Consider the following 27,138-nt stretch of genomic DNA (forward strand, 5'->3'; position numbering starts at 1 on the left):
AAAATCTGAAATTCTTTAATGTGACCACATTAAGCACACATTTGTTTCCAATTTTATACAAAATGTTAAGAATATTGTCAATAATCTGTGCATAACATTTAAACCTGTACCTGTACAATGAGATTTGGAGGTGGGATGTTTCCAGGGAGAGAGCTGAAGTTAACCCCAACCCCTCCCTCCTGATGGGCGGCAAGTTTAGGATCGTCCTCATCATCAAGGGAGATTCGGGACAGAGTCCCGGTGATGGTAGCTGGATTACAGGTGTTAACCTCTTTGAAAATGACTAAGGGGACACAAGGAGGGGGGTATTAAATGTCAAAGAGAAAGTGACATAGTTGAAGAGGGGCATGAGACATGGAAGGAGGGGTTGTTGAAAGTACAAAAAACAAAAACAACAACAAATAAAAAAGGTGTTTATTGATACGGGGAATATATGTGAGGGAAAAAGGGAACTTGGAAAAGGAAAACTGAAAATATATTGTTTGAAAAGAAATGCATATAAAAGAGAGCCATTGCCAATGTGGGCAGGCAAAATACACTGATGACAGACATAAGGCACTGATACTGAAAATTTCTTTGCATCTATGCTATAGCCTGGAGACAGATTGCATCTCTAAAGAAAAGTTTCAATTATCACTTTTGACTTTAAGGTTTACAGTACACAAGATGAGTTTTGCCTCTGGCACTGTGACCTTAAGTCTTACTCAATCTCAAGATTTGCCAGTGAGGAAAAATTTTATTATCTTAGAGAAAGCGCCTTGGTGTAAAATGCTGTGGGCTTCAAATGAAATGGAACCTCATTCCCTCGCTAGTCCTTTCCAATATCTTGCACAGTAGCTTGTTTTTATCTGCGCTGCCGTTGCAAATCAGTGAGAGTCTTGGTGCTTTTTGGCCCAATAAATGTGTGTGGTTTTGGGTATATGGGCATGTGTAAATTTTATAATGATGTCTGTGACAAACACACACACACACACACAAAAAAAAAAGAAAAAAAATGCTCAAAGTGGTTTTAGGTTGGTTTCCATGCATGTTGGAACAAGGTATAGTTTCTATCCATTTCCAGAGCAGCTGGTGCAAAAAAAGAGACTATTTTCCATCTGCAGGAACTCTGAGCAGGCACGACGTGGTATGAACATTTTTACAGGCCCAGCACCCAAACTGATCCTCCGAATTGCACTGAAGGATTCACGTGAACTACTATGAGGCAAAGTCACTTTACAATTGTGACGTTCCTGTGAAAGGCAGGAATGGAACCACAGATCAGTGAGACCAACACTTGATCAGGACATGCACAAAGGTGTGGGACACCATTAAAAAAAAACTGCCTGCTTGTTCCAGCTGTGAAAAACAGTCTCACAACATGCTTATAATAAAGCAATGCTTTCTCAAAACTAGCAACACAAAAACTAGCACAAACACAAATAAAAGCATCTTTCCATTCCATTCATTCATATATATATATATATATATATATATATATATGAAAATATAATTACTCTACAGCCCCAAAATCAAATTCAAACACAAAGCATATGTGGCAGAGCATTTTCATTCAAACTGCATTGATGTAACTGAATGTCAGGCTACATGTTTGATCAAAAATTGAAGCCGAATCCTGCTGTGAATGAGTACAGCAGCAAGCACACTGACTGAGTACAGAACCTTCTATTTTTCTTTTTTTTTTTCTCCCTTTCACCACTCCTTTGGTGCAAATCGATGAGACAGGCTTGGACAGGCTTTGGGATATGGGACCAATCTGCTTTCTGCATCACAGATCTGCATCAAACAATGGTGGCCTAGAGAAAGACATATAGACAAATCCGGCACTGCCTCGTGTGATGTGTTCTGGAGTGCTGCCACTGTTATTGCAGCAGTAGAGTGGAAGTGAGCATTTTATGCTGAGAACCCAAAACATAAATGAATAAGTAAATAAATAAACCCTTCAAAAAGATGAAAGTTTTTCTGTCTGCAATGCTCATTTTAAATTAATCGTGCATAACTTTGAGAAAAGCTAAATGGGTGCATTCATTCTTTTACATCCTTCACAGTGAGAATGTCAGCAGGAATTACTTGCTATCATATGATTCTATAATATAAACTCAAAATATCAACTACTGTAAAAGTCTATGCAAGCCAAGAGTAGATATGTAGGGATTGCATGATCTTTAGTGGCTAAAAGGGCTGCATTATGTATCACAGTGTCTTTTTTTTTTTTTGCAACATGTGCAATATCAATATTGGAAAAAAAGAAAATAGAAAGTGGACAAGTACAGGTGTATTTGTAAAGGTTACTTTCCACTTCTACATTTGCTGTTGTGCATGATCTACAACTGACTAGCATACACTGGTGCAGAAGTGGAATGAAGCCCTTTACACATCTCTGATTAGCACTATTTATCATTTGTTTATATATTGCAAGTCATATCGTAGTGGTAATCTTTAAGAATGATTTTACAGGTTGTTTTAATACTATGCAACCCTCCGGCGAAGGCAAGAAAAAATGATTCCTAAAAACGCAGATGTTTTTAGATTATAATCTTCCTTTTAATGGCATTCTGGGAAAACAAGTGAAGAGACAGCTGTGATGTTTTGATTTCAGCCAGCAGTCCCAGATTTGTCTATAGGAATTATTGAAGTCGAGAATGGAACAGGCAATGTAGGTCAGTTGGGTGTGAAACTTACATGGGTGTCCTCTCTCTGCAAGGGTGGAGGGGGAAAGTGACTGTGTTAATATATCAAGGCACAACACACACTAGACTGCGGTACATTCGTAACAAAGCCAAACACCCACACAAGACCATTGTCGACTAACAAGTGAAGCAGGTCTGAACACACAGAGGAGTGTTATTATCATGCGCAATTAAACACAGACTCATCCAAACATATGCTTGCTGAACACTTATTGGGCAGAATCAGTGTGATTGATAAGGCATAGTAATTTGAGCACAACCATGTGGAGATGCAGCGCATCAACTCCTGTCATTTCATCACCAAGCTAAGGATGTAACCGTCTGCAATGCTAAACATGTGCTGTGGTAGAAAAGGAAGATAAAAGAAACAAGAGACAAGAAGGGAAAAAGGGACTGAGAAATCAGGTGAAAAGGAGGCCTCACCTGTTTGACAAGCCAAGTCCACATCCTTCTCAAAATCCGTCTGAAAAATTGGAGGCAAGGAAGAAAGAGGGAAAATCTAATGAGTGTGTGCAAGTGCCTTTACCACATTAGAAGCAGTAGAGCCCAAATGAGTGATTGGATCTCAAATGGTTATAATGTATCCAATGACTCTAATGTGCTGATTCAACTTAACAGAAAAGGATAGGAACTGTTGCCATGGTGATACCACATATGAACAAGAACAAAAAGAGGTTGCCTTAAGTGATTCTTTAAATCTTTAGCTTTCATTTCTTCATGATGAATTTCCCTACAGCTTTGTACAGCCCCCCAAAAAATAAAGGTAATATATTCTACTCTTGCAGATGCACTAGTTTTCAATTTATATAAATACAGACTAGAAGGAGTTGAGCAGAAGGCTGTGGAGATTTTTCGAGCTAATGTTACTATATGCCTCATCAGTCTCCTCGCTATTGTCTGAATGGAAACAGGGACAGAAATGTACACAAAAGAAAAACTATTAACTGGCGTGCCAATTCAAGCAAAACTTTGCTGTCACCCAGCTGGACTAAAAAAGAATACGTTATGTAAAAAAAAAAACAAATGCTTCCTGTATTTCACACACACTAGCAATCAAAATACAAACATGCACACAACACAGAGTTTAACGTGTACTCAGTATTCAGAGTTTATATAGATGAGGTATTTTGGGCACAACTAAAGATGATGTCTATTCAAATTGGAATGCACAGTGGCACTGCTCCTAAAGCCTGGTACACACAAAGCAATTTTTTTAATCTTGTGAGATTTTTTTATCTGGTCGAGACCAAGTCTAGGTGTGCTCGGAAATTAATCACAGAACAACACACACATGACGATGCTGTCCGGCAACTCATCTACAATCTAGTCCTCCGGGCTGGACAAACATTGAAACATAGAAGAAGAACCATGGCAACAACCGGCAAAAAACAAAGAAGAAGAGCCATAGCAGCAATCGAAAAACACAACACACAGCATGGAAGGGGATATATAGGACGAGGGAATGATGGTGGTCTTGGGACTATTGTTAACAGAAAAAAGGCAGAACTGAAAAAAACAAAAGACTCGAGACGGCGTGAACGCAGACTTTGTTTACTCGCTCTCTGATTGGTTACATTCCATGCCATGTCACCATCCACGCAGTCACAATGCCTGAGTCGTCGGCGTTCTTCAGAAATCGGCACTGAAATATTAAACATGTTCAATGTTCCCAATTGTCGGCTACGACCTGTTTTGGAGCGGATTATCGGGACAAATTGGCTTGTAACACACCACAGACCAAATGATGATTGGACAGGGAAATCTCACGATGATCTGGCATTTGCCATCTGAGGTCGGCAAAGAGGCAAAATCGGGACAAAAACAGCCCAAATATCGTTATGTGTGTACCAGGCTTAAGCGTAAAGAAGCACTCCCTAACCCAGAGGACACTGAACTGAATAAACCGGAGTTTCCAAAATGGCCACCACTCATTTTTTTAAACTTTAGTGAAAGTGAAGCTCATTGCTATGCAGCTGTTATCATCCCTTCTCTCATCATAGAACCTCTCCTCTGTCCTCGATGGGATTCACTTACTAAAGCTTTTGTTTGGTTTATAAACTTCAGATTTTAAACAGTTTGAGCATGCCACACAGGCTAAAAGAAGAGGAAAGTGGGAGATGAAAAACTGAAAGAGAGGAGAGAATGTGCAAAAGAATAGTCTCACAGGAGAAGAAAAGCTCTTAGTATGCTAATCACCCGCAGCACCATAAGTGGGTCTTTACTAAATGAATGAATGAGAATATGAAATAAACTTCTCTTTTATCCTAACTGGAAAAAAAAAAAAAAAATCTATAGCTTAAGTGGTACTAATTCTGAAGCAGCTCAAAGGTTAGGGTTTGCGAGTCATTAATTTGAGCTATACTTTATAAAAATACAGTGGGAAACACACTGCAGGAACAGCTGAAATAAACTTAGCGTGTCACATTCAAGATCTAAGTATGCCACTTTCTTACAAGATACATCACCACTATTTCTATTTACATTTATAAGGTGCAATACGTAACAAAAACAAAAGTTTAATCTCTTTCTATCCCCAAAGGAATAGCTTTCTTGTTGATAACCGGAGTAAAACCTTGTCAAGCCTGTATGCTAAGCTAATTTATAGCAGCTGCTTAAATTCAAACAACTTGCAAAAATATTTGAAGCTGACTAAATTAATAAATAAATAAATATTAGCACCTCTTTCTTTGTTTGTTGCCTGACAAATGTGACGAGACACTAGTTTGACAACATAAACTTTCTTGCTTCCGTTTCTTAGCTTGTCAGCTCTTGGCAAGCTGTGTCCAATACTGGCAGTATGCTAACTAAGCTTAATTAATGTTGAGAAGATCTTATTTGATAATAAGTGTTTCAATTTTTCATATTTAACATGTTATGAAACATTTGTACATTCAAATACAGTAGAATTTAAATTCAAAAATGGAAAAAAGAAAAGTTTTAAAAAGTTTTTTCACCTTTACCCTATCTAATGTAGCATCTTTTTTGTTCAAGCCACTAAATTGCAATACAGTTGTGTCTTAAAGAGCAAATCTATGAGATGTAAATATTGATCCAGTCATGTCACACCATGCTAACAGGTATGATAATGTCATAGCATTATAGAACGATGTTCAACTTTTTGCTTGTTATTTTGACCACTGTAAACATTGTAGGTCTACGGTACAACTGAATTCACCAGCTGGCGACTGTGGCAACATGAGTGGTTAATTCATGGAACTGTTAAGGTCCATTTCTGCTTCCTTAGCTAACATTACCAACAAAAATAATGTAACTTGTTACTTTATTTGCAGTAAAGATGACTTAACATAATGTTAGTAAGGTTATAAACACGGTTTTTTTAAATAAAGCACATCAGATGGGTTCTCTTAAGCAATTGCGGTAAAGCTGAACAACTCAATCAAACTGTTATTTGTTTTAATTTAAATGTGTTTTAAAATAAATAAGAACATATTGTACATTTAACTTGCATAGAGACAATATTTTTATACTATTTTAAAAGTAAAACTATTCCTTTGATATTTGCAAACTTTTGTTACAAAACAAAACTTTACATATTGCACCTTCTTTTCTTACGGACAAATATTCCTAAAAACAAATGACTTTTTTTTTAGAGGTGACCTACTGATCGGCTGCTGATGTGATTATGGGCGTGGTTGTGGGTATTGTTGAGTATGGGGGTATGCTCATGTGCGTAGCTGTGGTTTAGCCCGTAGCTGCGGTCGCTGCAGGGCATGTGGTAACAGGGTTGTTGGCATGTCTGGTGGCACATTGGTGGGAGTGGCTGCGGATGACAGCCCGACAGGCACAGGGGTGTGCTGTGACGAGAGCTGTGCTGCTGTCCACAGACGGCCACACTTGCACACTTCTGATGATTAAATAAAGAAAGATAAAAAATATAAAGTCGAAATGTTAGAGGAAGATATCTAAGCTATTTCATGGAGTGTTAATGAGAGATCAGGTAATGAAAAGATTTTCTACAGATGGCTTTCATTCAGTTTCAACAAAAAAGGTTTAGCTACGGTTTTACACCTTTATGGTGTATCTAAATGTCAAGGGTTTAACATGCTAATGAGATTTTCTCTGAATAAAACTAGGGAAGCAGAGAAAATGGTGTTCACTCTAATTATGATGCTGATATAACTGGTGGCAGCCTCCCCAAATTATCTATCACAGTTAATATTGTCAAGGGCATTGTGTCTTACACAGTTCTTGGGGCATGTGTGCAGGCTGAAAAGGAACCTTGAAAGTCATAGTAACACATTTGCACAAGAAAAAAATAAACAAATGAATTATTAACTGGCTCCATAAGTACAATCGTAAGCACTGCAACTAGTCAGTGCTACAAGCATTTAAACAAAATTTAAATAAGCTCACTAAAACTTCAAATGAAATAGGGAGTGTGTCAAGATGGCCTTGCTGAGCTGAATGATGGCTCCAAAGGTTTAATCTTGATAACCTCAGAGAAGCATTAAAAAATCCATTAATATTACCACAAACAGCTCTGAGGGAGAAATAAAGGGAATAGGGATAAGAGCTACTTGTGGTTGTGGGGTGACCGTACTGACATTGGCGAGGCATTCAAGTCTCTGTGATTTATCACATTATTAACCACATTTGGAACACACACACACACTCACACACAACCACCATACAGGTGCTATGTGCTCTTTAAATAAAGATGAAGCTTAGTCTAAAACAAGAAAAATCTGCTGCTGTGTTTGGTGAGAATATGCGATTAGTCTTATAGGTAATGAACTTTTTTTAGCTTGTAAGGAGAGACTATACAATGGAAATGTTGAAAAGTGCTGATATGATGGCAGAATCACAAAGAAAGTTAGTTTCAAGCTGGGTACTTAAGAATTTAGATGAGTGCATATTGCATTAACAACAATGAATCCTGATGAGGTAAATGTGACTATAACAAAAATAAAATAACACAAAATAAATAAACCCAGGCAGGAGTGTGAGCTGTTTAGTGCAGGTAATCATGCTTTATTTTATTAGCATTGAAGACTGCAGGAGGCTCCAGCCTGTTAGTCTGAAGCATATGAACAGCAATGCGGGATGAAATGGAATGCTATTCACCATGATCTGCACCTGTCCATTCTTGCAGGAGTCTGGGGAGTTTTCGCTGTCATCTTTACATCCCCCCATACGACAACGCACTGCATCTTGCACCTGAGGGACGAGGATAAGAGATGCCGGAGAGGGGGGGGGGGGGGTAAAAATAGAGAGGAAAAAGAATGGGGGGATAATTGTGAGGCATAGGAGGAGATGATGCAAAGGAAAGAAGTTAGTGAGGAACAAGAGCTGGTTTGGGAGCAGGAGGAACTTGTTCTGTAGATGTTTTCTTTTTTTTAAAGTATTCTTCTTTATCACTTCCACAATATAATAGAAATATGTGAAAAGAGTAAAAGATACATCAAACAAATACATATATCATATATTTCCCAAAATAACCCAGCTTATGTATTATGAAAAAGTTTGTGTAGTGCTGTAGAAAGCACATAGCAGCACCTCAAAGTGGCCCATCTAAGCTCTGCAAGATCAGTGGCTCTAATTAAAATGAACAACATGATATAAAGATGTTCTAACCCCTGGGCTTTCCCAGTGCCATATTGTTTTTCTTTATCCTCCCACGAACTGCATTGAAGTAAACTTACACCATCCCACTGTAAAAGCTCAAATCAAACGCATATTTGTGCATTATCATTCACGGCAAACCCCAAGATTCCTTCCTGCTATCAGGCTCTGTATTATAGATGTTCCCTGTTACTTCCAGAGGTGCAGCATCGTTTCCCCCACTGTTCCCGCTGTCAAATCCCCCAATCTCATGGGTGAAAACAGAAGCACTTGCATAAGACATGGTATAGGAGATTCATTCTCTTCTCATCTGTGCATATGTGCTTCTACAAATGGCGGATTGCATCCGTCTGATTAATACTGCATGGATGGAACTATTTACTCCATTGTTTCCTTTCATCTGTCGTTTCCGTTTACATCCATGCTCAACCATTAATGGCAGTTGTTTCCAACACTCTGATAGTGCACTGTGAGAGTGTGTGTGTGTGTGTGTTTGTGTATTGGCAGCAAATGCAACTCATTCAAACTTCAAAGAGAAAACCCCTCTATGCATATCTGTCTCTTTCTCAACCTTCCTCCCATTTCCTCCTCCCCCTCTATGACCCCCTACTTAGATCATGACTCACATTCTGTCTCACAGATCTCTGCATGTGTTTTCTGTCCTCCTCCTTCCTCTTTTTTGTCTCACTAAAAACTCCATCATAATCTGCTGTAGCTCTCCTTCTTCACACCTCCTCTTAGTTTCTTCCCTGGCTGCCGCCAAAACAGAGAAATCTGGAACGTCACTAGCACTTTTCCTCTCACTTTTCCTCAGAAGATCTCAGCAGGTCGTCCTCCTGTGCTTTTATGGTTCTTACATTCTCCTCCAACACCTTACATTGGGAAGATGCTATTGAAGAGCTCTGCATGGCGCTACACTCATCGGCAAGCTTTTTGTCTGTAATATTACACTTTTTAGAGTCTTCTATCATGTTTTGCACAGTAATACTTCTCAATCCTCCTCCTTGTTCTCCTCCCTCCTCCCTTACTCTGGTGCAGCACTCCCTTCCGTCTGTTGTTCTGTAGCTAGGAAGGATTTATGCTTAGTCTCTTGCAGAGGATTTTCATACATTTACAATAAATAATTCCTGGATTTACTGTATCCTGATCCCTGCTGCTTTTGTGATATTGATTTAATGCAGCCAAGCATTCAGAGCATTTAAAATTCACTTACACTGTGCGTGGCATTCAATATCCTAATGATCTCTTAGAGAGAGGCAAACCTGTGTGCGTGTGTGTGTGTAGTGCATACAGTATATATTAACAAGAAATGGCACATTTATAGTTATAGAAAATTGATGACACTGTAAATGCATTAACTGTAAGAAGTAAGTGTGTGAGTGTTCACTAGAATGTGAGTTAATGCGTGTTTCAAGGACGTGAATGCAGTACATGTATGTACATAATGAGTTGAAAATGCAGGATCCCAAGAGGTACAGTAAAGCCTGTGGCAAACAGGCACCAGGGGCTATTAGTCAGGGACTTCATCGTCTTATTCCATACAGCATCTTAGTAAGCTCCTTAAACCAGACTCGGATCGGTCGGACAATAGCACACTATCATACTGCATTAAGAGAGGAAGCGCAGCAACATTGGACATAAATACCATGCTAATCCTTCTCATCCGCTTGTGCTGTGTCATGGCCTCAGACTGACCTGGAAAATAAGGTGAATGAATCCCACCTAGTGATGGGATTGAGTGTAGCTAAGAATGAAAGTGAATTAAAGAGTGTGAAGAATCCACACAACGCTCAGCAGAAGGAGGGAACTGGACCCACCTCTCGGCGCATGGCGCAGTGGACGGTGATGATGACAAAGCCTTGGACAGAGTCAAAGACGGCAAAGAGGACCTGAAAGAGAGAAAGGGTTAGTTATTGCATATTGGTTTGTTAATGCAGTGGTTTTTAATCTATTCCAACAGCCACAGCCCTAAAAGCTGTGGATCAGAGCAGACTGTACCTTTAGTTGCTGTGCAGTTTGGAATATATTAAACTTATATTAATCAATGAGTGAAAACAGAAAGTGCTCATTAGTTAGACTTAATGGTTTTGTTGCCTTTTAAATAAAATCAACTTACAACCTCAATTCCAAAAACTGTTATTAGGCTGTGTAAAACAAATAAAAACTAAGTGCAATGCTTTAAAAAAAAGTTCATATTACAAAATTCTATTCACATAAAAACATATCAAATGTTGAAACTGAGACATTTAGCTCATCTTCAATTTGATGGCAACAGCATGTCCCCAAAAAAGCTGGCACAGGGTGATTTTTACAAGCATGTATCACTGCTTCTTCAAATAACTGTCTATAAACATCTGGGAACTGAGGAGAATAGTTGCTGGTAATTCTGACCCATTGTTCTCTAATGAAAGGATTCTGGCTACTCAACCATCCTGGGCATTTTGCCATGCTTTTAAATATAAAATGTTTTCAGATTGTATGCAGACTTTTTTACTATGAAGCCATGCTGGTGCAAAGATGAAGGATGGAACTGATCATTGTTTTCCTGAAATATGCAAAAAACAAATAAATAAATAAAAGTTTGATTAGTCTGACTACATGTAAGTTTTTCACTTTTCCTCAGTCCATGTTAAATTAGCCCTGATGCAGCAAACACAGGAGTGTTTCTGGATCATGTTCACATCTGGGTCCCTTCCATGATAGAGCTTTGTTAACCTGCATTTGTAGATAGCACAGTGAACTGTGGCTTGAGCGACTGATTTATGAAAGTGTTTCAAGTGCATGCAGGGATTTCTGAGGCAGAACGTTTCTGTTTTTAAATATGCTTAATGATCACAAGCGTTTTTATTAATGATTTTCACCCATTTACGTACAGAGATGTCTCCAGATTTTCAAACTCTTTGAGTAAAATGTACCGTTGATGATGGAATTTTTTAAGCCTTTGAATTGTTCTTCAGTTTGTAGATGCATTTTTTTTTTTTTTGCAGATTCCTGAACCTCTGCTTCTATTTACTTCTGAGACAGCCTGCCTTTCAAGGGTGCTCTTTTTATGCCTAATCGTATTACTTTCTAGAAACCTTTACTTTTCCAGCCTATTGTTGACCCATCCCATTTTCTTTTTAGATTTGTTGCGGCCACAAAATTCAAGGTAAATTAACATTTTTATGAATTATTAAGTATCTCACTCTCAGAATTTGATGCATTTGCCATGCTCTGTTTTAAATAAAACATTAGTTTAAGGGATTTTCAAATCATTGGATTGTGTTTGGATTTTTTATTCCTTTTCTGGCTGTTAAGTCACATGAGAGAAGGGAAACAACATATCTAAGCATGGAGCTGTGCCTCACAGTTGCAGCTTTTAATATTTCTCATACAATTGGAAAACTAAAGCGTTTTTTTTTTTCGTCATAATGCATCTGAAAGAGGGGGTCATAAATCTTTTGGCATGCTACAACTCTCTTTAAGGCACCACAGGGTTCCACTGAGGAAAATGCTCTATGTGGAGCCCTGTGTAATTGTGGTATTGTAGTGAAATGAGTCACTAATCATTCATTACAGAAACAGAGATTCAAGAATGAAATGAGTCCACCAATTCATGGTTATTCATAATAAATCATCAGTGAGAAAAGTCCCACTTTCCTTCACTGTTGGCATTCCTACTTGTTATCTTGGCACAGTGGGAATGGATGTTTGATCTTTCAAACTATTTTAATATTTGTCCTATTTTTCATTGAGCTCTTATTAATTTATACATATTATCAAATTAGTTTAATACTTTTATCTTTGTCTTCAAATGAATGTCTCACAAGAAAGAATATTAAAGTAACTGTGAAAATAAAGTTAAGCAAAAAGTGAAATTGTAGAAATATAAAGAGGTATAAATTACGATTTCATAAAATATGTTTATTTCCACTTTTTGTTATAAATATTTATATAAATATATCATATAAAAATAAACATTCTAAATTAACTAAAAAGAGTGATTTACATGCAGTGACTATACATTTATTTCAGAAAATATGGAAAATTTTAAAACAGATTTAACTTTACGACCGCATCTAAAACCACCTGAAAATGTGAATAAATGTGTTTTATGCTTGATTTATTACTTTTGTATTTCCACATTTAATTTATCCCCCCTCATATTCCTTAATTTATTTTCTTATACTCTCACTAATGTATCTTTTAAACTTCTGTAACTCCATTCAAGAGTGTTGAAATATGAGAAATGAAGCATCCTCAAAAAGGAAGTAATGATGTATCACTGCATGCTGAAATTCCTGCAATGGTCAAAGCAGCTTTTCCAACATGTGTCACAGGTGCATGCATGTAACTCTGACTACATTAGCATGTTGTGAGACGCATCACCTGGAAGAGTGTGGAGCGGCGGTCAGTTATGGCCAGCACCGCTGACATCCAGGTCAGAGCTAACAGAGGAAGAACCACACAGGAGCTCCACAGGGATGCCCTGTCAGAGGAAGAGAACAACACGCAGGTGGGAGGGGGGGTGGAGGAGGGGACAGAAGGAACATGGGATTCAGTCTCAAAGCAGACAGGCAAGCTCTAGTAAGTCATGTAACTCCACTCAAACATACATTAAACACCCAAATACACACACACACACACACACACACTCACACACTGATCAATCGTAAGTTCAATGGTGGGCAATTTGCAGCTGATTGCTACACTGTGATTTGGATCACATTCAATATTCAAACTAATAAGTGGAAGATGATGTGTAATCATGTGGATAGTTTGGATTCTGACAATTGCTCACAATTATATGGCTGATGGACACTAAGTGCCATGCTGAGGGACTGGGAGACGAAAGGCAGAAGCTAGACTTGGAAGGGGTGGTGGGGGGGCAGACCAATGACAAGAATGACACAAAGGCTTCTGGAGTGAGAAGTTAAGACTCCAATTTTAAATGTTCATGCTGTGTGAGCACAAACTCATGGTTTTCTAACTGTCACTCTCACAACTTTAACTCCATTGAGAAGTACTAATGTCCCTGTTGAGGCATATAAAAGAAAAAAGAGTAAAAAAGAAGAAAAGAGAGTTAAAGTCAAGGCTGGACCTCTTGTTTGTGTCAAATTTTCAGCAGCTATTGATTTAAATTCAGTGAAACTATCTGGTTCAGTTATACAGCACGATGAAAACATCTATTACGCAGTTAGATTTCAAATTGAGCTACGTTATTTGGGAAAATAGGTATACAGTAGTGAAAAAGAAAGTTTAGACCTTTTCAATTCAAAGCTTTTACATGACAGAATATAACATTTTGCCATTGTGTCTGTGATTGTGCTTATGTTTTCACACACTCAGTTTTGCTGAATGGATAATAAAATGATCTTAAATGTGATTATTTATTTACAGACTTTGTAGGGACCAGACATGTCAATGGAGTTTGGATATGTAAAACATGGCAATTTCCATAGGGTACACTTTCTCTATCACACTTCTACTCCTAAGTAGTAATCTACCAATTATTTTGTCAAAATACTGAAATGGTTTAAATGGGAGATAAATTCTCATTTTCCACAGCTATTAAAGATTAAATTTATGTGACTATTACAATGCCAAAGCCCAAGAACAAATATGTAATCATTTTCCTATTTGAATCTAAACAATGCTGAAGTAAACAGCAGATGTTACACAGCCTGGTGTCTTTTTAATAAGGCTTAGGTAAGGATTTATCCAAGCAGTGCTCTGCAAGCAGCAGGTGGAGGAAGAGCAATTATGTGAATATAAATTTCCATGTCTAATGATTCACATAAAAAAATAAAAAAAAAGAATTAACAGCGCTTTGTGTTCAACTGAAAACAATAATCTAAAAAAGAAGCCTGACTCACATGTTACTTAAAACAGGCAATCTATTACCACTACCCTCCAATCAAAGCAGCCAATCAGCCAACAACAAATAAAACCTGAGCTTCTCCTTTAGTCTGAGTACTGTCCCAAAATAAATACAAAGCCACGATGGAAGATTTGCACAGGAAAGTGGTTAAATATGCAGTAAACACTTGCGACTGTGAAAAGGAAGGGCTTTAATTCAGAAACTGTTTGTGCTGATTGTGAAACCATGACAACCGCCCACAGAGCAGCAATCCAGTGTTCAAAGAGACATTAGCATTAATATTTTTTCTTGGTACACCCTAGTCTTATATTTCAAAATGTCACTATGTAATAAGAGGTGTTGCTATGCAGATTGTAAGACTGTAAACTGAATGCAGCTACCTCAGTCTCCTCAGTATTGAGCTTACATGTTAGGGGCACCAAATTTCTTTTTACTTAAATACCCACAATAATCTCCCCCAGAACCACACAGATGGTTCGAGGATTTTCCTGCATAATACCTGGGTAATGTTTACCTGATTTTAATCCTGCAATTAAGCTTAGAACCTCAATAAAGCAGAGAGATTTGCCAGAATCTGTTTATAACATAACTGATTTGAAACTGAGCTAAAAATAAATCAGTTTTAAGTACTAATATTGGATTTAGATGTCTGTAACTAATGTTGCATTTTCTCTTTTAGACTTTTCAAAATCAACTAGGAAGCGCTGAGTAGAAAGTAGAGTTTTCAGTGCCAGATTGAAGAAATGCTTTCATTATGAAATTGCTCCAGTGATTGGATTACATTGCGGATGGCTGCTATTTTACTAAACTTTGTAAATCCAGTTTTACTAACCATACACCTGCAGCTTGGAATAACACACAGATAAAATGTAATGCTTGGCTCCCTTTAGGGTGAGATTTTAACTGTGTTTTATCTCACTTCCAGCTGTCTGCTGCAAATTTGAATTGAGATAATTGCTCTTAATTGGGTTCTTTTCTTTTTTTATTTATTTAACTGGTTTTAGCCAGTTTAGATTTTCAACATCTCCTTTATCCACATTTCTTATTTGTCGGACCACATTTTTGTTTAAAGGTTGGCTAAATAATGAATGTGTCTGTTATATGAAAAACTCTGACACAGCTATTTGCAGGCAATGTGCAGCCATCTCTGGTAGAAAATGATCCAAACATCATCTGCTTTGTCAGTTTTTCCTTCAGTTATTTAACTTTGTTTCATAGGTGAGGTGTTGCTGTGACCACTTGTTTAAAGAGATTAGAGTAATAAGAGGGCAAAGTTCAAACAATTACAGTAATGTGCTCAACAGCAGTACAGTTTGCTTAATCGACAACAAGCAGGAGATTTCGCTGCATTGATGTGTTAAGCCTCGGCTGTGCTGCACTCAAAACAAGTTTAAATAACCTCTGAAAATGATTCGCAAACACAGTTTGACATGGGTCAAGTTTGCTCGGTGCACCCAAAGGAAAACCCACTTTGGATCAAAATACTACCCTCATTAAAAGGAGGTTATTGGAAATGCAGGTGCATTTCCATATTTGTTAGTTTGGTTTTTGCTTTCCAGACAAGTCTGAAAGTCACCTTCCATCATAATCGACAGCCAGAGATTTAAAGACGGAGCAGATGAAAGGGGGAAGATGAAGAGAGGATGATGGGAAGTAAGAGATGAAGACCAGAAAGGAGGAATAGAGAGAAACAGCGAGATGAAGATGAACTAACATGGCGCTGCTGGCAGTCGAGCTGGAAATAGCTGTGCTCGAGATCACGCCACACTTGGAGCATTTCAGGAGCAGTCGGCTACGAGCCTCCACTGGGACACTTTAGGACACACACACACACACACAAACACACACGAACATGTGAGGAAGAGAGAGAGAGAGAGGGGGGAAAGTGAAAGGGGAGGGGTTGAAAACACAAGTACCAGAAATGGCAACAGGTGAATGTGGGGGTGGCACAGTTGCAAAATAATACAAAGAAAAGAAAAGAAAAACAAAAAAAAAAAAAAACAGAAGAGTCAAAGTGGACACAACAGAGGGAGGTAGTGGAAAAGAAAGAACAAAAAAACAGGGAGAGGGGGAGGGAGAAAAGAAAGAAAGGCAAATTAAAACCAGATCTTAAAAAGTAGCAGCAATGAAAAACAGTCAGAATACAAAGATCGATTCAAAGCAAATAGAGAGAACGTGAGAGACGGACACTGTAATGTTACAGCAGTCATGTGGACTAACAGATTACAGTGACACAGACAGGAAATACACTAGCCATTTGATTCCACCGCTAATGCACAGGTGGTTTTTATCTGTACATGACTCAGTACATACTGAGGCTTTATGAAAGGGACAGAGAAGAAGAGGACTGCACTTGTTGTTTACTGAGTTGACTACTCAGAAAAAGAGAAAGTGTGTCTGCGCGTGTGTTTGTGTTGTGTGTGCACATACAGGTGCAGAATGATGGGCCATGCACGGGCTATGCTACATTAGCATCCCATCACAGCTCATTGCCTTAGCACCAGCCACATCCCTATGGCTTCATAAGGAAATCCATTATACTAATGACAGCCTGTTCTGTTAATAACACCACTATATAATATGTGTACATGTGTGTGTAAGCACTTACAAAGGTAACAGTGCATGTGTGCCTTTCCTTCTATGCACACACTCCAGAGACTTTGAAGGGAAAACTGCTCAAAACGTGTATAAGGTCATGGGCTCATCCTGGAACAAAGACAGCTAAATCTGCCTGTGTGCGGTTGTGTGTTTCTGAGTGTGTTTGCACACAAAAACTGGTTTAATCTCTGTGGCATGACTGAGCAAGAAAGCTAATCAACCCCCCAGGGATCCAATCTGCACTGTTAACCCGTCCCATTATAAACAAACTATCAATTTCAATTTGTACAATAGATACACATTGGTGGAAATGCAATGAGACGGATAAAAAGAGAAAGAGAAGTCAATGGAATCAATAAGTGTGAAAATTAAAACACAGGTTTCGCTGCTGGAGCTGAGGACATTTCAGCTCAGGACTGAGAAAAAAGATGATGAATAGTTGCTGACTGCATTAATAGATTGCTTTATGTGGATGAATTGCATGCATGCCACATGTTTGCATTTATCATGTGTGTGCATGTTGCAAGATTTCATTCACATAATCCAAGTATTAAGTGTACCTAATTAGCTCTCCAACCACCATGGATTTTTCATATCTACAATATTCACCTGTCAACAAACTAAGAAAACCAGATTGTAAGCATATGTGGAGGGAATGTTGGGATTTACCTTACAAAGCAACAGAGCTCTTGTCATGTGCTTGCCAAACTTAATCATATTTTTGCATTTTCTTTATTTCTGTTAGTGTAGACTCAGTTGAAGGTTACATGTGTGTACAGACACCCATCTAAGAAGCTGAGTTAGTTGCCATGAAAATGTTACCTGACAGAAGAATGAATTTATACAATGTTGTGAATTTGTTGTCAGTTTTTCACCAAGAATTATGTGGTGTGTGTGCTTGTCAGCAGTTAACTTACCCCGCTCGCTGCTTTTTAGACTTGTCTGAGATGCCGTCCCGAGACATGAGCTTGTTAAACACCACGATTCCTATGAGCATGTTCACCTGTGCGAGATGGACAAGAGAAATCAGCACAGCTTTAATAGTCAGAATGGCAAAAGAAAACTATTTTTATTTGTGTTTCAGTAGGTGAAAGTTGGTCCTACACTCAAGACTGAACTGTTTCTACCTGGTGTCAGTAAAGTTATAGACATAACATTTACTATAACATTATATTTACTAGTTACTATTTAGTGTCTTTCAGACATAAGGCTAAAGTAATTAAATATTAGCAGAAATAATTCCTGCTACTAGTCTTTTGTTTTGAGGTAATTTGGTTTAGAATTTAGAGCCTGACAACCGGCCAATTAAATCGCCCAATTGTAGCCCTGTTTTAAAATAACCACAATCCCGCTATACTGATGTATTCTTAATTTACCATAAAACAGTAAATGTTGTCAAGTGAGTCATGCAGAATGTTGTAACTGCCCCATTTGTCCACTAGTTCTCTCACTCCATTCATCATCCTCACCGCAGCCAGAGCCAGGCAGCACTACAGGTACGTTTAAAAACGTGACATTATGAATGGCTCAAAATGTCTCCAGTTTTAGTTTAACTTTGTTTGCCATGAGTCATGATAGTGACCCGTGCTTCATTGAAGCTGTCATGTTTTTCATTAATGTTTCATTGCTAAAGTTGTGCTAAGCTAGCTTAAGTTACTCCCTGTTTGTTAGCCATAACATCGCAGCATAGCGTTAGCTAACAGCTTAAACGTCAGTATGTACCAGCAGAAAAAACATAAGAGTATAAAATATTTGACAGTACAGAACGAGCATTCATCACTCCATCAGCTGCGTGTTGAGACACATTTAAGGATTAATATGAACGCACAGAGGAAGAGAAAAGTTAAAATAATGAATATAAATATGTTTTTAGCAACTGTCATGATGTCATGTCTGTTCTATTCTATTCTATTCTATTATATTCTATTCATTCAGTCATTCATTCAGTCATTCAGCAAATGCTTTTATCCAAAGTGACTTACATTTGAGAGTAAGAACACTGTCACTCTTAGTTTTACATTGTCAGAAAATACTTAAACGTGACTCAGACTAACAGCAATGTACTGTGTGCCAGACTATTTGTGACCATTATATGCTTAAAATGCAGCTCTGGTAAAGATGACATGTTTTGACATCTGAGAAAAGCGTGTCTGATAATGGAATAGAGAAAATGTGATTTAACGTTAAAGGGCATCAGTGGGTTGGATAAATAATGTTTTACCAGAAACTTCACTCATTATATTTCTTATGTATAGCATAGATGCTCTTATGGTCTAAATCTAAAGACAAACTCATTAGTAGAGCTGCTAGTTCAAACTGCTTGAGTTTGTAGAAAAAGGAAGACATAGACACCTGCTGGCTGACTGTAACATTTTTGTGGTGTAGTGATATTTCACCCTGGGCCAGTCCAACCCATGATATCCGTTGAGTTGAAATAAGGGATCAGGGTCAACTGTCTGGAAATACTGATGACAGTCACGTATATTTTCATCAATTTGGTGTGTGATAGTGTAAGAATTCAGGTTCACTTTCTCAATATGCTCCTTTTTATACAACAATAACACACTTATCAAGTCTAATTTCTGCCCATAGTTTTTTTTCAAGGCAGTGCAAATTTTTATAACTGACTTTAAAAGAGGCACAGAAGAGAGGAATGGAGTTGAGTCAAGGGGCTTGCTTCATCCCATGAAGCCTACAGCAGGACTATTCACTTCCTTTAAGGGCCACTGCTTCTGCAGGTCTAAATGTTTTTCCTGCTCCAGCACATCTGACTCAATATCTGAAACCTGCAGGACAGTGGAAAAACAGACTAAAAAACAGCTTCTTTTCAAGAGCCATCACCTCCCTGAACTCTATACAACGAGCGCAGCCACCAGCTTAACTACAATGTGCAACATCCCACCCTGTGCTCTGTGTCTTACAGTACAAACTACAAAGTGCCAAATATAAAGGAATTGTATAGTTTTCCATGTGTTTTTTTTTTTTCATTTATTTTTTGTATATATTTTTTTTACATACTTTTAAGGAAAAATATATTGTAATTGCATTTATTTATGTTTAACCCTACTTTTTTTTAATCTTCCAAATTACTTTACATCTGGCTTGAAATTGGGCGGTTACTGGTTAAATGCAAGATGTTGGCACCTCACCTTAACTTTAACAGATGGAAAATAGCATTTACCCCAAAAAAAGGATCTAAATTATGCATTCCCATTTGTTTTATTATACAGTAAAAGACATTTTTTTCTTTTGTTTTGTTTTTCTTTTTTTGTTCTTTCTTCCCTTACTGGTAAATAGCAAATATAGGGAAATCTAACAAGTTATAAGGAAATGAACCAGATTAATATGTATAATAAATTATGTGAAAATAAAAAAAAAAGAGACACCAATTGAAATGTAAATTACAAACAATTAATAAATATAAAAAAACATTTAAATAATTAAATAGAGAAATGTAAATGTAAAAAAAATCATGTAATCAAAAGAAAATAGGACATAATTACTTCTCTTCCTTACTTGTCATACTAAAGAGAAGTTAATAGTGAATTCTGCCAAACATCTGGCTTTACTGACTCTGTGATACAGATTCTATTGGACGCATACACAGGCACACATTCACACACATACACACACATTTGCACATAGATGACTGAGCAAAGGCTTGTAGATCTCTTCAAATCGGAAATCCTGTCCATCTGGAGATTTTCTTTGCTGGTGACATGTTCCTTATAATCCTCACTTTCAACATCCACCCATAGTCTTTCTGTAGCAGCTATGGGTTTCTCTGCAGAGTCTTTGATCATTCATCTGCTTGTGTTCTTTGGGATGTCAGCAGTGAGGCGCATCAGTGACAGGTGAAATTCACACTGCTCTGCATACCTATACTGCATGTACCGTTTTTACTGCTTTTCTTATCATGCTCCAAAACTCAATAAAGTCTGCATGGATTCTTTCCTTTAGCTGTCAACAAGAGCAGCTCCTGGCAAAGAAGAAGAATTTTATATATTCAATAAATGGCTGTGAGAAATCCTTCGAGTTCAGTGGTTAAAGTCTCTACTTTCATGTGATCAGTTTCATTTCCAGTTTTGTTGCAGCTTCTGCAGAAGCCCAGTTTTTGCTTGAAGCCTCCTTCTTTGCTACATCTACAGTATGATTCATCTGGCAGCTTTCACACTTTGCTAAAAACACTTCCTTGCTCTGATCTTGTCCACTCTCAGGAGTGTGTCATCGTTGACAACTAACTGCGATGCGCCAGATTGTGAGCGCAGTTGTCATGCCAGTCATGTCTGGCCACAGCCCTGTGAGTCAGCACCATCCTGCTCTCGTATTTGCCCAAGGCCAGGTTCATTAATTAGAGAAGAGTCCTGCGGGAAGGTCTGTGCTGCTGTACCACTCTCATTACAGCTGTTTGTTAGAGAGGGGCCCCAGCAACAACACCAAGGGGACGGGAACCACATCGCAGCTGGAGCAGCATTATAAAGGCAGAAATGGAGGAAAGAAACACAAAAACAACTTCTAAGCAATTCTCTTGTTGGATTGTACTTAATTGCTGCAACCTTTTACACATGAAGACCCCAAATGCCAAGCAATGATTCATTATAACATGTTAATTTCACAACTTTGGATGCATGCATTTTGCATGTAATTAGATGAAGCAGCAGCTTCATCTATTCTTGCAGAATCCTCGATCAGAACTTGCAGATTATGCTGATTTTAACCCATTAAGACTAGATGCAATATTTGACTACTGCATTTCCCACAGTCAGAGGATGCCTCAGGTCATGGTTAAATAAGTAATAAGGTTAATTTTTGAATTGAGTGCAGTTTTCTGACAATTTAACTTTAAATTATTAGTGGCCTTGCAAGCAACTGTATTATCACACCAATAAACATCCAGCACTATATAATCCCTAGTGAGTCAAAGCTCTCTAGTTAAGAACTAAGTTAAAAAACATGCATAACACTACACACCTGTGACACTATCTGATCCACAATTCCTGTCTGACATGTGCTGCACAGTAAGTGTGCCAGCCCCTGTGCGCCACCCAACAGCAGCATCAGCAGTGGCTCCAATTACCATACTAAAGTTTAGCATTCTCCATCCACACTTATCGAGCTTACTGGGGGAAATATCCACCCAGGGATTCATTTAGGAGGAATTAGCTCAGCCACATAAAACAGCACACAAAAACAGATGATTAAAACACCACTGAGATGCAATCAATGAGCTCAGTTTTGCTGCAGAAGGATGTAGAGCTGTATTTAGGTCTACTTTGAATAAGAAATGAATGAAAAAAATGTAACAAAAAGTGCATCATAGCAATTAGTAATAACAAAAAGTGCATTGTTTTGTTTGTGGCTCATGCTGTTACTCACATGGCTATGTCCATGACTCATGATTTAAAAGTACATATTAGAGTGAGAGATTCAGGGTTAGAATTGGGCTATAATTTATTCCAGACATGTTGCATTGCCAAAAGCTCTTGTCTGCTGGAACGCATTTTCAGTTTTATTTTCTTGTTTTTTTCTGGGCTGACATTTCAAACTCAAAGATCAAAGCACTCAGCTCATCATTTTGTTGTGTACATCGCGGTTATGTATGCTTGCATCTGCATGGGACAGAGAAGGGCAAGGAAAATCCTCAGAGGTTAACACACAGCTATCTAAAAGCTCTGAGCCCGGAGGCTAACTTAGGGAAAATATTTGCAGAAATAAATGTGTGACCTCTGAGAGTTGGGTGGCTGGTTGATCTGAGAGTGAAGAGGGAATCTCTTCAAGAGAGAGAACGCCATGCAGACTCACCAACACAATAACAGCAGCAGGACCGACAAAGGCATAAAGCAGGCCGCCCTCCAAAGATAACCAGCAGCTGCAGGGAAAACAGAAGAAGAGCAAAACAGATTCAGGGCTCACATTTTGACTTGGGTGCCAAGTCCTTAACCACAGCACGCTTCGCACACAATAAATTAAGAATCACATTTCGTTGGTGAGGGTAACAACATTTCATTGTATGAGGAAGTGCTTCTGTCTGTTAATAATGTCCCTGGAGCTTAACAGATGTATTAAGTGCAAAACCTAAAATATATCCTCAAACTGTGAATTTAATTTGGTGTGAGAGCCATTGAGAGTTAATGAGAATAAACATGTCCTCAAGTGATGTCATCAGAGCGTGCTAAAATCCCTGTCATCCGAAACTCAACTAAAAATAGAGAGAATTACAAAGAAAAAAAAATAAATAAATCGAAGCTGCTGCATTATTAATAATTTAAGTTAAGTAAATGGTAAATTAACATAGCAAATGGCAGCATAAGGAAGTTAAATATATATTAAATTAATGAAATGAATTGAAGAAAACCCAACAAAGAAACAAAAACAAAAAAAAAATACAAAAGAACTCTCAAGATTTTAAAACAATATGCCCCTAAATTAATATTTTTTACTAATCAAAAACCTTTTTAATTATTTTGTTAATACATGTATTTTTCTTTTTAGTTTGAGATTGAGGCTGCAACAATGATTGAAGGTCATTATTAAAAAATGTGCTCCTCGTTATTTAGTTGAATATTGAACCACTGAACTCTGACATAATGGGGATTTTACTACTAAAGTTTCTTGTAAAACATAAATGAAAGTTTAATAAATGTGGAAAATATTAATGAAAAATAATAAATAGCAATAGCTTATTTTTCTTTTAAAGTTGGGCATATGATTGTTTTGTCGAATCATTCTCAAGGTGTATATATATATATATATATATATATATATATATATATAAACTGTTTTAATTAAAAAAAAAAAATGTGTTTCCCTTCCTAACAGATAAATGAAAGTATAAGAAATTGTATTAATATTCATGGAAATTTAATTGGAGAAAATTTATATGGTTTTGGTCTTACTGATAAATATTCAGGCTTTTTCTTTTGGGAACTTTGTATTTAATTTAATACTATTTTCAGACACATCTTTAAAATAAACCAGGACTCAATTTAGGGATACATATTAAGTGATCATATCCTAATTAAGTGGCGATTAGCATGCAAAACAAGGCAGGAGGTCCAGCAGAAATACTTACTAGCTGGCTGTGCCATAACCTCTCGCTCTGGTGAAACCCACAGACACTGCAACTACGAGGGCTGGAAGACCTGCAGACAAACAGAGGGAGAGAAAGATCAAAAGGCTGGGACAGGGGATAAAAGGAAGCCTTAATGGGGACGATGAACCATGTCGGCCAAATAAGATTCTCGAGTGTGAACAGCTACATGAGGTTCCTTCCATTCAAATGCAAAGCAGCCTTGCAATAGTGCATAACATGTGCATATATGACTGAAACTGACTGAAGATAACCCTCAGAGTCTGTTCATTTGCAGGCTCGAAGTGTAACCATCACATAAGACCTACACATGCAGCATCAGAATATGAGCATTTGGGGTAGAGAAAGAGAAAAAAGTGAGATATCAGCCAGCCAGTAGTGGTCAACAAGTCATGCATTAATTAGCTAAATCAAGCAGTTTTGTGTGTGTCTGCATGTGTGCATATGAGAAGGAAAGACTGAGTGTTGCAGAATGCGTGCCAGTAAAAGAAGGAAATATGCTGTGCCTGTAATGAGCTTGGCTCTGAAATATTCATGTAATTAACAAAGCAGTGATTATGGCAGCAAATGAAAAGCAATTAGAAAAAAAGTCTCATTAACATTAATAAATAAGACGGTGGAGAACTGGACCGGTTCACTAACCGCCACACGCTAAGTTTCAACAACTCATCAACAACGTCAGCTATAGTGTTTACATACAAATAATATGGTGAACACACACCTGTATCTCAAGCTGGTACACTCCAACATGGATACAGTCACACCCCAAATCTCCTGTTTCCATGGCAACTGATTTCAATCAGATAATTTGGGGAGAAAATTGCAAAATGGACACGAGGAGGATAACGCGTTTGATCCCCTCAGCTCCGCTCAGCTGTTTCACGCGTGTCATGTGTGTCTGTTGAGTGTGTCGGAAAATTCTGCTGCAGCAGCTGCAGACACTGTAAATCCAACACACACTCACCATGTTGGTATCTCTCCATCTGTGACTTGTAGAACAGTCTATACATTCTGTGCCTCTATCAGGTAAGGGCATCAGTAACTTGGCAGATTAGACTGGTGGGATCAATACAGGGGCGAAATGAGCAGATTGTGTGTTTGTGCATGTGGTTGTATTTTGCAGGGCTATCGCAAAGCATCTTGCCAGTGTTGTGCAGATGTTATCATACCTTTTGATTATCCCCCTAACATCCCAGGTGCCTGTTGCACCAGGTTGTAGTACATTGAGGGGATGGCATAATAGAGTAACACAGAGGTTGAATAAGAGAAATGATGTACAGCTGAATGGCACAGAGAAGTTAGATCACCTTCACTCTGAATTCATAGTATGATGCCTTATATAAATGAGTATGCATGAGAAAATTGATATCTGCCTGGATTACCAAAAAGAAAAAAAAAAGAAAAAATACATTAGAGGCTGTAATGAATGGCTTTTGGGAAATCAAGCGGCAAATAATTGCATACCAAAAAGACAAATGGGATATAACGAGAATGAAGGGAATGAAGATTGTTAAGCATAACACAGGCAACAATTTCAACACTGCAACATAATAAGCTGTTACATTTCATTTTACATAATATTGTCTTGCAGCTCTCCATCACCAACGCATGTCATACAACTGTGGCTCAATCAGCACCCAATTCTCAAGAAAATCTTCAATTGGACTGCTGAATAAATCTCCGGCAAACAGAGATAGACTAGCTTTTCAGTAAAATGAACACCTCAAAACATTTTGATTAACAGCTAACAGTAGTGTATGCCACTACGTTATCTAATGTAATAACTCGTGAATTTTTCAAATCTGAAAATTGAACCACAGTTCTTCAGATGTCCATTTGAAATTTGCTTCAAAACCCTCAAAGAAACTGTATGAAAATACACAACTCAATAGCAAAAATAAACACATTTAAAGACAAGCATTATAAAAAATAAAATGGTTTTGGTCACAATGCGTCCCATTTTCCTCACATGTTCTGGCCATAATTCTGTCTGTTATACAGAATACGCCCTCTTGTATTCAGTGCTAGGATATGCATTTCTTTTTGGATGGATATTACATTCAGTAAAACTAAAAAAAAGGCTCATTTTAGGAGTTTTCCAATGCAGGTTTACAGAATAGCCACAGAAAATTGCCAGGAGAGAACAAAACTAACACAATTTAAAGAGAAAGTTAAAGTAGTTGGTGTAGGCCTAGTAGCTGCTTTTGTTAAAGACATTGTTAAAAGATATACAAACCACCATGCTTGCATTCAGTGTTACACAGGTTTTCTTTATTTTGGTATCAAAGTTGGTTAAATTAAACTTTTAAGTTTTCCCTTGAATGTGTTCCAAATGTAGTAATCAGTTCTACTGTCAAGTTAGACATTTTATAGGCTAATAACTACATTTTTAACATATAACTGTTTATCCAACTTCCTGGCACAAAGTGAGCACTCATTCTGATTTTGCCACAAAAGTTAAAAACATTCTATGCAATTGAGGCAAATCATGGAGAGGAAAATATCAGAAGCTTTGGAAACAATAAGTTACACCTGACTTGTGTTGTCATGCCTAAAAAGTCACAAAATATTTTGCGATAACTTGAAATTTGTGTTTCTATCCAAAGAAGGCAGGGCATGGTCACCACAGGCTGCCACACATGATAGCTAAAAGAAGAAATACTAGCAAACTTTTATTATCAAGCCAAATCCCAAAGGGCAGAATGCAGTTCAGGTTTGCTCCATTCAGTTTGGGTGTGAAAACTATTGATAACAGAGAAGAGTGAAGAGTAGGTTTTATTACAACAAGAGATCTATTAGGTGGGCACTGTGTGTGAGCCGCTGCAGACTGGAGTTGGTGGAGGGTATTCAGTGAGGAAACATTAAACTATCCAGCTTCAGTAGCTAAACATCTAGCAGGGCATTTAGCTCCATGGTCACTGAGCTTGTTGAACTAAATGTTTCAAAGACAAGCACATGAGTCCTGCTGTGCTACTTTCTGGTGACTGGGCATTAAGACTTAAACAGAATCAGAAATTAGCTGCCGAAGTAAAAGCTTAAGTGTTCAAGAGTGTGAGCGCTCACCCCAGCCGAGGCACAGAAAACGCTTGCGGATGAGTCGTGATCTGGTTTTGCCAATGACGGCCAGGTAGGACTGCCACGCCTCAGTCAGCACCCAGCAGAAGGAAGCCAAGAAGAAGAAATGCAGGAAGGCAGCAGTCACAGTACAGAGGCCCTAAGGGGAAACAAAGTGTAGGTATCAAGAAAAAAGAGAGAAGTTGAGTTAAAGGCATCTTTCAAAACATAAAAAGCTTCTAACAGAATAAGTAGAGAGAAAT

The 27,138-nt window shown here is 37.9% G+C and overlaps 1 protein-coding gene across 13 annotated transcripts in view; it reads right to left on the reverse strand.

The window, feature by feature from the left end:
- The window catches only part of adgrb2 (adhesion G protein-coupled receptor B2), a 250,905-nt gene that overhangs the window by 21,454 nt on the left and 202,313 nt on the right, over positions 1 to 27,138 (reverse strand). For 9 of the 13 annotated variants that reach the window (XM_042012224.1, XM_042012232.1, XM_042012233.1 and 6 more), the window contains 11 exons: positions 26,885 to 27,035; positions 23,804 to 23,873; positions 22,534 to 22,600; positions 17,649 to 17,734; positions 15,848 to 15,946; positions 12,642 to 12,741; positions 10,091 to 10,162; positions 7,776 to 7,868; positions 3,114 to 3,153; positions 2,683 to 2,697; positions 111 to 283 (listed from right to left, as the gene is read on the reverse strand). In XM_042012224.1, the coding sequence (XP_041868158.1) occupies positions 111 to 283; positions 2,683 to 2,697; positions 3,114 to 3,153; positions 7,776 to 7,868; positions 10,091 to 10,162; positions 12,642 to 12,741; positions 15,848 to 15,946; positions 17,649 to 17,734; positions 22,534 to 22,600; positions 23,804 to 23,873; positions 26,885 to 27,035 (966 nt within the window). The remainder of the gene's footprint in view (positions 1 to 110; positions 284 to 2,682; positions 2,698 to 3,113; positions 3,154 to 7,775; positions 7,869 to 10,090; positions 10,163 to 12,641; positions 12,742 to 15,847; positions 15,947 to 17,648; positions 17,735 to 22,533; positions 22,601 to 23,803; positions 23,874 to 26,884; positions 27,036 to 27,138) is intronic. The other 4 variants (XM_042012222.1, XM_042012229.1, XM_042012225.1 and 1 more) reach the window with 4 other exon arrangements.

The sequence above is a fragment of the Melanotaenia boesemani genome, chromosome 17 (assembly GCF_017639745.1).
Source record: "Melanotaenia boesemani isolate fMelBoe1 chromosome 17, fMelBoe1.pri, whole genome shotgun sequence".
Lineage (NCBI taxonomy): Eukaryota > Metazoa > Chordata > Actinopteri > Atheriniformes > Melanotaeniidae > Melanotaenia > Melanotaenia boesemani.